Source organism: Lepus europaeus, chromosome X (assembly GCF_033115175.1).
Source record: "Lepus europaeus isolate LE1 chromosome X, mLepTim1.pri, whole genome shotgun sequence".
Taxonomy (NCBI): Eukaryota; Metazoa; Chordata; class Mammalia; order Lagomorpha; family Leporidae; genus Lepus; species Lepus europaeus.
The window spans coordinates 80,598,614-80,610,794 of NC_084850.1; the positions used below are offsets into that span (position 1 = coordinate 80,598,614).

General features: G+C 42.0%; 1 protein-coding gene across 1 annotated transcript; it reads right to left on the bottom strand.

The window, feature by feature from the left end:
• Positions 1-6,846: 6,846 nt before the first annotated feature.
• LOC133752703 (DDB1- and CUL4-associated factor 12-like protein 2) lies at positions 6,847-8,322 on the bottom strand. The gene has a single exon (XM_062183070.1). It carries the CDS (start codon positions 8,320-8,322, stop codon positions 6,847-6,849), a length of 1,476 nt encoding a protein of 491 aa, XP_062039054.1.
• Between the last annotated feature and the right edge of the window lie 3,859 nt (positions 8,323-12,181).

Below are 12,181 nucleotides of genomic sequence, written 5' to 3' on the forward strand. Positions count from 1 at the left end.
AAAGGGGACCCCTCATGTAGTGTTTGTGGGAATATAAATTATTGCATCTGCTGTGGGAAACAGCATGGAGATTTCCTTATAAATTGTAGAAAAAGAGCTGTCATATGATCCAGCAATAAACACATCGGATCAAACAGATATCTATGGGACTGACTCTGTGGCTTCACAGGTAAATCTGCCACCTGCAGTGCCAGCCTCCCGTATGGGAGCCGGTTCAAGTCTCGATGGCTCCATTTCTGGTCCAGCTTTCTGCTACAGCCTGGGATGGCAGTGGAAGACAGCCCAAGTCCTTGGGTGCCAGCACCCACCTGGGAGACGCGGATGAGGTTCCAGGCTCCTGGCTTCAGAATGGCAAAACTCCAGCCTTTGAAGCCATTTGGGGTGTGAACCAGTCGATGATGGAGGACTTCTCTCTCTGCCTCGACCTCTGCTTCTCTGAAACTCTGCCTTTCAAATAAATAAATAAATCTTTAAAAAAATCTCTGCCCTGCATGTTTATATCAGTACTATTCATGACAGCCATAGTATGGAATCAACCAAGGAGTCCATCATCAAATGAATTAATAAGGAAATGTGGTATACATACACAATGCACTACTATTCAGCCATAAAAAGAATGGCATCCTGTCAATTACAAAAACATGGATGGAACTGGATGATATCCTGTTTAGTGAAATAAGTCAGAGCCAGAATGACAAATGCTATATATACTCTACCATATGTGGAAGCAAAAATTGAAACAAAAAGCTCAATTTAAATATAGAATTTTAATTATTACAGACTCAGAGGGGTGATAGGGATAGAAATATTGGAAATTAGGGGAAGCTGGATATTGTCCATTAATTGTGACAAATTTGCAAATATGATATGTGAATGACAGGGGAAGCTTGTATGAGTGGTAGATGGAATTCTTTCTACTAGTTCTTCATCAGTTTTGTAAGTCTAAAACTATTCTGAAATAAAATGTCAAATATAAAAACAAGTTTGTGGATAAAGGTAATGCTTGTGCTGTTAGTGAAGATGCAAACGTGGACAATCATTATGGAAAACAAAATGGAGATTCCTCAAAAACTTAAAGGTACAGCTATCATATGGTATAGGAAAACAACTACTGTGTACATATCCAGAAGAATTGGAGTAAGTATCTTCAATTGCAGCGTTATTCACAATAGTCAAGATAGGGAAGCAACTTAATTGTCCTCTCACAGATGAGTAGAAGACAAATGAGATATTTTGAAATCCATGCATAATTTGTAATTCATAAACATTTTCCTTAAACTTTTTGAAGGCTTCTGCATCCATGGTCTTTCTTTTTTGTTTGTTTGTTTGTTTGTTTGTTTTTGACAGATAGAGATAGTGAGAGAGAGAGACAGAGAGAAAGGTCTTCCTTCCGTTAGTTCACCCCCACCAAATGGCTGCTGCGGCCGGCGCTGCGCCAATCCAAAGCCAGGAGCCAGGTGCTTCTTCCATGCGGGTGCACGGCCCAAGCACTTGCGCCATCCTCCACTGCCTTCCCAGGCCACAGCAGAGAGCTGGACTGGAAGAGGAGCAACCGGGACTAGAACCCGGCGCCCATATGGGATGCTGGTGCCGCAGGTGGAGGATTAGCTATTGAGCCATGGCGCCAGCCCTGTACATGGTCTTTAAAATATTTTTCACACCAAAATAAATGTCTTTCAATTCCATTTTTCAAAAGATTTTTGAATACCTCTTGTACATATTTTCAATTATATTTCCATAACACTTGATGAGAAATAAAATAAATGCCTCGGGGAATACTTGAAATACCCAGAAGGAGGAGAATGGTTGAAAAAATTATTTCTTTACATAACGGTGTACTCTTTGGTAAGGAGAAGAGCAATCTACTCACACTCACCACAGGGATGATTCTGTCAACTGAGGTAAAACATTTGGTCACTCGAAGAGCATATTGTATGTCCCATTTATGTAAAATTGTATAACAGGCAAGGGCACTCTGTGGTTAGATGCAATTGGCTGGGAAGACATATAAGCAAATTTCTGTGGTGAGTTAGTTGTTCCACACTTTTGGCATAATGTGAGCTAAATGTGTATAAGCATTTTAAAAACCTCATTCTTTCACTTGATAAACATTCCTCAAACCCTCTCTCTCTGATATACTCTGCCTAAGCCCCTAGCTATGTACTCTCTACCTCTAGTAGTTAACTTGTTTAGGTACCATATATGAATGAGAACATGTAGTATTTGTGTTTCTGTGGTTGGTACAGTTATAATTTTTTGCATTTTACCTAAAATAATAAATCTATAAGCAAAATAAATGATTGAACGGGTGAATTGTTGTGAGATGCTTTTAAATTTTAAAATATGTACATTTTGACCAACAAAATTCAGTTTCCAGCGAAGTACTTTAAGGAAATGAGTGGATGGTTTTGCAGATGTGCGTCTCTCTCCCATCCCTCCCTGTCTGTTTCTTTCTCTCCCATTTTAAAAGTTACAAAATTTGGATGTTCTTCATTTTTGGACCACTTAATAAAGTGGCAATATAATGAGAATTATATAGCAATTGAAAGCTAGTTGTAGATTCACTCATTAACATGGAAAATTTCTATGATACAGTGAGTATGTGAGTGTGTGTGTGTTTGAAATGAGTAAATGTAGTAATAGTCTTTAAATATTAATGTTTTTTATATACAGTTAAGTAGTAGCTAGATATATAAATAGAATATATTTGACAAATATAAACAATAAACTTTATTTCAAGGAGTTAGAAATCAAAGTAAATTTTACTTTTTTTTTACTTTTCCTGTATAAATTTTCATAACACAGACAAATTATTTATTCAAACAAACACATAATGTTGTTTGATTCCTGGAAAATAATTTAAGTTACGCTTAAAAAAGTGAGTACTTCGAAAAATGTGATGGAAAACCAAGTTTCTTATCTCCAAAATTAAAGCCCACTGAGGAATAATTAAATATAAATAAGAAGACATTAGCAACAATTTCTTCATTATCTGTCGTTTATTTTTGATCAGTGAAAATATTTTGTTTTCCAATTGCAGCATTAATAGACAATTCCAAAATATACAAAGTAAATTCTACTTAATTTGTTTCTTCACAGATGTGTGTGTATAGGTATTATTTTATACGGTGTTCTCAGATACAGAACGCAGATGGTTGTCAGAAGGGCAGGATAAGAAAAAATGTTTGTCTACTTCCAAGAAGTGAAATTTTCTAATTAATTTTCCTTTACTCTACAGATATCACTTGAGGTAAGCTCCCTATTTTCCAACTGGCAGGCTAGCTGATAAATAATCTACCGACATTTTCTACTCTTCTTGGCATCCTCATAAGCTGCTTTATGTTATAATAAGCAGGGATTAAGTTTAAGAGTGGATTAAATCCTTATTAGGAGAAGTGTGCAACGTGCATCCTCTGACTCTTTTGTTGTAATACAAGGAATTTCATTCCAATCTGCATATGAGTAAATAATAACAGGCATTATAAATTATAAATAATGGTAGAGATCCATATAATATTGTAGAAATTGTCCATTTCAAAAATCATATCTCTAATTATCACTGGGTATGTGTAAAAAATCTAAAAGAATGTATTTAGCCTATTGGAGAAATTAATCTTATATTTATGGGGACCGATATTGTGCCATTCAGGTAAAGTTGCCACCTACAGTGCCAGCATCCCATAAGGGTGCCAGTTCGAGTCACAGCTGCTCCACTTCCAATTTGGCTCTCTGCTATCACCTGGAAAAGCAGTAGAAGATAAACCAAGTCCTTGGGTCCCTGCAACCACCTGGGAGACCCAGAAGAAGCTCCTGGCTCCTGGCTTCGGATCGGCACAGCTCCGGCTGTTGCAACCATCTGAGGTGTGAACCAGCTGATGAAAGATTCTCTCTCTCTCTCTCTCTCTCTCTTCCTTTTTCTCTTTCTCTCTCTGTGTAACTCTGACTTTCAAATAAATAAATAATTTTTAAGAGTCTTACATTTATATACATGTAAATGTATCCACAGGATTCAATAGGCATTTAAGCATGAATAATAGTACAACACAATTCACCACATTTACATCAGCATTAAGCACATTATGTGTTTTGTAGGATGTCTCATCAAAACTCCACCATTATAAGGGGTACTGAAAAGGAGTAGCTATTTCTTACGGTGTCTGAGAAAATCAAAGTAGCTTTCCCGTAGTGTTAGACATTTTCATTTCACAAAACCAAATATGATTGATAGTTGTTTTGAATTGAATTTCTATTATATAAACTATTTTATATTTATCATGTGTTACATGAACTGCCAATCATAATTTACCTATGAAATGTAGGAGACATATACACATACAGAAGCATGCCTGCTGGCACATACACATACATACACCTACACACACAAACAAAAAATAAACAAAAACATATCCAAAAGACTTAAAGAATGCATTTTGGTGAAAAATAGTACCCAGCAGGGACTTGAAGGATAATTTAACTGTGCCCATAGCATTTATTAACCATTCAAAAGTCCAGCACAATTTTCAGAACAGCAAAGGAGCTTAGTTATATTTCAGCATATGAATTCTGTACAAGGAAAATATAGAAAGTAAAATAGACATGAAAAAGGTATTTCATTTGTAATGAACAAAAAATGTTAACTCCCTTAATCATAAATGGGCTCTTCGAGCATAGTAACAAAGAGACTATAATTACAAGTGCAAAAAAAGAAGGAACAGGGACCGACATTGCAGCATGGTGGGTAAAGCCGCCCCGTGCGACACTGGCATCACTTTGGACAATGGTTTGAGTCCCTGCTCCTCCATTTCCAATCCAGCTCCCCACTAACATGCCTTGGAGAGCAGTGGAGGATGGCTCAATTGCTTGGGTCCCTGCACCTCTGTGGGAGACCTAGAAGAAGCTCTTGGCTCCTGGCTTCTTCCTGGTTATGCCCTGGCTGCTGCAGCTATTTGGGAAGTAAACCAGCAGATGGAAGATCTCTCCCTCTCTCTCTCTCTATCTCTCATTCTCTCTCTCTATCTTGCTTGTTCTCTCTCTCTCTCTCTCTCTCTCTCTCTCTCTCACACACACACACACACACACTCTCTCTCTCTGCCTTCAAAACAAGTGAATAAATCTTCTAAAAGTCATTAAAGAAAATTACATGACATAATACTAATCCAAATCAGCACAATCTGGTTAGTATGGAGGAAGGGCTGATTTCTCCTCCCTCTTAGAATGTTCAATCTTGTACCCAAGGACAAACAGTTTCCACACTAGTCCACAATTTGCATTTAACTGGAGCTTAAAAGTATCTTTCATCAAACTAATCTCATTTATTTTTCATTTCCAGCTTATCATCTTGAAACACATATCCTGTGTTGTTGATTATTATATATCATCACATCAAGGGGTATGGCATTTTTAACAACACATTTATCACATTTATTCTACTTTGGATATGAATCTTTGAAATTAAAATATCTTAGTAATCTTAACTCCTCAAAAATCTTTTTTTCAGAGTGAGCAGAATGAGTTTTCACTATTTTAACTAAAGTAGACCTGGAACATTCAAAGAATGCTCAAGCATAACTTCTGATATAAAAAATAGCAACATCAAAATTCTTCAGGCTAATCCTCCGCCTTGCGGCGCCGGCACACCGGGTTCTAGTCCCGGTCGGGGCACCGATCCTGTCCCGGTTGCCCCTCTTCCAGGCCAGCTCTCTGCTGTGGCCAGGGAGTGCAGTGGAGGATGGCCCAAGTGTTTGGGCTCTGCACCCCATGGGAGACCAGGAGAAGCACCTGGCTCCTGCCATCGGAACAGCGCGGTGCGCCGGCCGCAGTGCGCTACCGCGGCGGCCATTGGAGGGTGAACCAACGGCAAAAGGAAGACCTTTCTCTCTGTCTCTCTCTCTCTCTCACTGTCCACTCTGCCTGTCAAAAAAATAAATAAATAAAATAAATAAATAAAAAATAAAAAAAATTCTTCAGGCAATCCCCTGGTTCAGAATACATTACACTCAGTACCATACTTCAAGTTTACACTTAAGACCCCTGCCTTGAATGGTGACCCTGAAACTCTGCAAGTACCTCAAACAGAATGCATTAAAATATATTCACAAGTGTTTCAGGACAAAGGCATTCTTTTATCTAGGAAAGATGATATAAGCTAGAAATAAGTCTTGAAAGACAAAATATTGATTTGATTTGCTGATTCATTCAATTAAGAAGAACTCTTATATCTCTTAAGTATTCTAAACAACTGGGATTTTTATACAAATATCAGAATCTAGAATTTTAAAAAAAAACTTCAGAAGCAAGACTACGAAGATGTGTGCTCTAAGATCACAATTTTCAAGTGAATTCTTCCCAAGAGTAAATAATCTAGAACACCAACTGTACTTCACACTTCAAATAATGTGATAAAATTGCAGTTAGCTCTACAGAACACAGAACATTTTCTAAACTTCTGCTTAGAAAACATTCTGAATATACTATATTTTTGCAATGAAAAATGATTAAACAGTATAATCCTGTAATATTAGTAATATTAGTAATGAGAAAAAATATATAACTACATAACCTTAAAAAAGGAGAATGTGTGAATAAGTCAAAGACAGATTGCAACAAATGTTTAGCCAAAATTATTTGGATAAAAATTCCAAATTTTAGTGCATGAGAGGAGCAAAATCTTAAAAAATTTTGGATGTGACTTTTTTCCTTTCTCTGCATGGAGGATGGGTGCTACATCAGGACAATTCCATCTGAAAAAAAAAAGTCATGGAATTAAACATATAAATGCTGCACAACAAAGGAAAGTTAGAAGGAACTAAACGGTCAATTTGTGTACTTTAAATTAAAGCACCATACCTAGCTCCACAAGCCAGCGTAATTCCCATGAAGGGCAGAAAGGAGAGGCCCTCCAGCAACAAAAAGCTTCATCTCTGGCCAGTTGTAGCAGTGGGTGTAGAGCGCATTTGACCATTCTTCCATACCATCGAAGTAGTTTGCCACAATTTCATCGTGTCTGAGCCAGCCTCTGCCACAGTTGAGTTTGAGCTTCCTCCTGGCAGGCCCTGGAGAGGTGCCTCGGATGCCCCCGCGTCTGTCCTCTAGGAACTTCTGAGCACGGACGTCATAGAAGAGCAAGGAGCCATGGCTTGTTCCCACCGTAATGATGTGCTGATAGAAGCTCAGCGAGCACACGCAGGTGTCATCTTCCTGACAGTGGGCAGTTCGGATGTTGTGCCGGTCTTGGCGTGGATCTAAGAATGATATTTGTGACTGGCAGCCAACGGCATACAGGGAACAATCATCGCAGTAAGTCAGGCAGACATTATCTCCAAAGTAGGGCAGCCTGATGGACAGCATCTTGGACAGGTGGTTCTCTGGTTTCCATAAGTGGAAGTAGCCATCGAGGGTGACTGATCCCAGCTCCTGGTTCTTGCTGCTGAAGGCAAGGGCACGCACCTGGTGGTTATAGGGGTTGCTGTTGGCCCTGGGAATGGCTACCAGTTCACTGGGACTAATTTGGGAACACACGGGGGACACTGAGGCATTGCCCGACGCAATGCTATCATTTGAATTGTCAGGGTCCAACCACCATAGCGCCAGGGTGCCATCCCGGGAGCCACTCACAACCACGGTGTCACTCATCCAGGCAATGGCAAAGATCCAGTCTCTGTGGCCTCGGCGGTCGCCAAGGCACATGGGTTCCAGGGCCGGCAGATGGTAGATGGCCAGGCTATTGGGGTTTTCACCTCCCGTGGCCATAAGCGTCTTAGAGGGATTCATCTCCAGGGAGTGGATGCCACAGCCCAGCTGGGCTACGGCAACCGTCGGAACCATGTCTCGAATCAGAGGGAGGCGCGTGATCTGGCCCGAGTATACGTCTAGCACGAAGAGCGTGTTGCACTTGGTGCCACACACCACCTGCCTGCTGTTCAGCCACTGAGACGCGAACACCTTGTTGAGGGTGCCCAGGTTCAGCTGGCGTTCCTTCAGCAACCCGGGCAGGCTCCGCACTGCCTGACTAAACAGCTCGTTCTCAATGTCCCGGAACCCTGCGCGCCATGGCCCACCCGTCTCGCGGTCCTTCAGGTAGTGCACCGGAGAGCGACATGTGGCAGAACGCCTCTGCCTCCTGTCTGGTAGCCGTCCGTCTCCGTCTGCCCCTGCCAACCCTTTGGATAACGAGCTCCCAGCAGCGGCCTCAAGCTCTGGAGCTGTCCCCTTGTTGTTACCTGTTTGCTGCGGGGCCAGAGTGGGTGGTGGGCCAGTGGCGGCCGGGGCCGTGTGTCGACGGTGGTGGCAGGGACGCCCTCCCGTGTCAGACCCGTCGGCCATGATGGCGGTGGGAACGGTGGTTGTTCCAGTCAGACTGGAACGCCAGGATAAAGAGCCTGGAGGCTGGATGACCCTGGGGCGCCTAGTCCACTCAGTTCAGTAGGCTTTGTAGGCAGAGTTAGTCTGCGGGGTCACACAGAAGGAGGCAGCAGAGCACCAGCTGAGCGCGGTGGTGCGAACCTACTGGAGGACTGGGTGTGCAGCAGGCAGAAGGGCGGGAGAGAAGCCTGAGGTGAGGACTCCACGCGGGGGGTCGGCGGGGTGAGGGGGGAGGAGTGGGGCCTCATGCAAGAGGTGGAGGCTGTGGTGGGGGCAGGGCAGGCAGGCCTATGGTGAGTAGCAGAAGCTGTCCTGGATTGCACAGTGGGGATCGGAACTGCCTGAGGAGGATTCTGCACAGCTGCCACACTGGGACCCTGACATCAGAGCCTTCTGGGTTCTTTCCAAGCTTGCCATAACAGAGGATTTTCCTTCTTATCTTTCCAACTTGAATTAAATCTTAACTCTAAACTATAGTTCCTGAATGGAACTGTGTACTTGGGTTAATGTTGGGACATCCCTCAAGATTGAATTTGCAATGATTGTGGCTGTTTGCCAATGACAAGGTTCCCACTTCCTGCGTCTATCCCACTGTCCCTTTTATTTAATTTTTAAAATTACTTGAGTTTTTTGAAAGGCAGAGTGATAGGGATGGGCTGATACAATGCCCAAATTGCTGGGGCTCTACCAAAGCCAGGATCCTGGAACACCAGGTGCATTTCCCACCTGGGTCTTATGCTGCTTTTCCGTTGCCTTATTCTTAAGTGGCCTTATAGATGAGGATTGGACCAGGCAGAAGACAGGAGCCAGGAGCTTCATCCTGGTTTTCCACGTGGGTACTACACCCAAGCACTTGGACCATCCTCCACTGCTTTCCCCGGCACCTTAGCAGAGATATGGATTAGAGAAGTACAGCAGCCAGCATTAAAACCATGCTGTCAGCAGGCAGCAGTTTAACCTGTTGTGCCACAGCTCTGGCCCCTCTGCTGCCTCCAAGGACCGGAACCTGCTGGAGTTGGGGGTGGCTGCTTTACATATTGTACCACAATTGTGGGTCTTTCTTTGCTTTTGTGTAATTATTAAATATTTTCAACCAAATAGTGTAGGTTTCTGAAATCCTATGCCAGAATCCCCTAGGAGTGTATTCCAAATGCAGACCCAGGACAAGGAACGTTCTGCTCCTGGTGTGCTCCATGATCGTTTAGGTGGCAACAACCCCGAGAATCTGGATGAGTGCAGCAATGGACAGTGGAAGGAAGAGAGAAATGAGGGATTCTTCGAAGGTTTGACTTTCCTTGATCCTCAGGGCCCTTGGGAGGTGTAGTGGAGTAGGCCAGGGGAGGAGTACCTCCCTGCCAGGAATAGGTAACATCAGCATTTCATTCCTATATGCTCGGATGACATCGATATAATCCTGTATGATGGACAGAATTTTCAGAGGAGGTAAGGAAAGAGACAATTACACAGAAACAGTGCTGAGAATACAGAGGTTGAGAGAATGGGTTTAGTCTCAGGGTAATAGAAAGGTCCATACCCTGAATTTCAGTTTTCAGCCTGGACCAGGCATACTTCCACACATGGGGAGTTTATTAACAGAGTAAAACCGTGAGCTTGGAGAAGTGCCTACCTGATAGCAACATGGCACACTCCACAATTCTGCTCCCCCCAAAAACTCCTGAGGAGTTATGGGAAAGGAAGATGAAAGGATGAATTTACATTTATGTCCAATAGAGGAGTTCATGGGGGCTACTTTCTGGCTGTTTCCCTCTCCCATCGGCCCCTGTTCATCTTGCTGATTTTCTTCTACCAATTTTGCTTTTTACAGCTTCATCTCAAGGCAAAAATTTCATACACAATCCTTGATTTCTTCCTACCACTCAAGTTACCTTCTATATTCTGCTCTCAGCACTATTTTTTTCTAAATATTTACTTATTTGAGGCCGGCAGTGTGGCTTAACAGGCTAATCCTCCACCTTGCGGCGCCGGCACACCGGGTTCTAGTCCCGGTTGGGGCACTGGATTCTATCCAGGTTGCCCCTCTTCCAGGCCAGCTCTCTGCTATGGCCTGGGAAGGCAGTGGAGGACGGCCTAAGTCCTTGGGCCCTGCACCCGCATGGTAGACCAGGAGAAGCATCTGGTTCCTGGCTTCGGATCAGCATGATGCACTGGCCGCAGCGGCCATTGGAGGGTGAACTAATGGCAAAAAGGAAGACCTTCCTCTCTGTCTCTCTCTCTCACTATCCACTCTGCCTGTCCAAAAAAAAATTATTTATTTGAAATTTAGTTTCAGAGGGGCAGAGGTGGAGAGAGAGAGAGAGAGAGAGAGAGAGAGAGACAGAGAGAGAGGTGTCTTCCAACCACTAGTTCATCCCCCAAGTGGCCAAAACAACTGAGGCTGGGCTACTCTGAAGTCAGGAGCTTCTTCAGTGTCTCCCATGTAGGTGCAGAGGCCCAAGGACATGGGCAATCTTCTGCTGCTTTCCCAGGCTGTAGAACACAACTGGATCGGAAGTAAAACAGCCAGGCCTGGAGTCTGACACCGTTATAGGATGCCGGCACTGCAGGTGGTGGGTTTACACACTATAACACAGAGTTGGCCCCCAGATTCTAGGGTTTAAAAAAAGCTTCAAAATCAAGACTATATAGATATGTCCTCTAATATCATAATTTTCAAGTGAAATCATAAGAAAAGTAAGGAATCTACAATGCCCAATGTACTTCACAATTAGTATAATGTGATATAATCACAGCTCAGCAGAACACATATTTTCTAACCTTCTGATAGAGAACATTCTGAATATACTACATTTCTACAATGAAAGATGACTACAAAAAAATGGAATCCTCCCAAATTCCTTCTATGAAGCCAGCATCACCTTAATTCATAAGCCAGAAAAAGATGCAGCATTGAAAGAAAATTACAGACCAATATCCCTGATGAACATACACGCAAAAATCCTCAATAAACTTCTGGACAATAGAATGCAACAACACATCAGAAAGATCATCGACCCAGACCAAGTGGGATTTATCCCTGGTATGCAGGGATGGTTCAACATTCACAAAACAATCAAGGTGATACACCACATTTACAGACTGCAGAAGAAAAACCATATGATTCAATAGACGCAGAAAAAACATTTGATAAAATACAACACCGTTGCATGATGAAAACTGTAAGCAAACTGGGTATGGAAGGAACATTCCTTAATACAATCAAAGCAATTTATGAAAAACCCAATGATCAAATTTGGTCTATGTTATGTCATGATTTTAAGGAATCTTATTTCAACCAGATATTTTGGATTTTGAGCCTTCTTGGCATTCTTCACAGGCATTCAAAAAATCAAAGTTTCAAACAATCTGGACTCTAAAATTTCCAGTAAATCCTGGACTTTGGTTTTTCCAGTTTGGGCCCAACTGAAAAAATCGAAGGACCTATGTCTCTCATCTTATAGAGACACCAACTAATCAGGCTATTTGGATTATATTAGAAGTACTGTCAAGATGTGACGTGGTACTAAAATTTAAGTTTCTATAATGGAAAATGCTATTAATACAAATGTTTGAGAATTAAAAGTCTAATGATCTTGTGTTAATAGACATGATAGTTATCTTAATGAGAAAGCCCCAGAGGCCTAAAGGGTTAAATACTTGTAAAATCCTACGGGTGCTTTCAAAAATACTGTGAAGTAAGCAAATGCCTCTTGTCGGTTGATGAGTTTATAATTTTAAACATGACAACTTAAAGTCTTTTGTCATCCACAGTTATATATGATTTGCTGCTCATAAAACTAAAGCGTTGTTGATTCTGTGTTTA

Coding starts and splice junctions, on each gene's coding strand:
- LOC133752703 (XM_062183070.1), bottom strand. CDS start 8,322: ATGGCCGACGGGTCTGACACGGGAGGGCGTCCCTGCCACCACCGTCGA.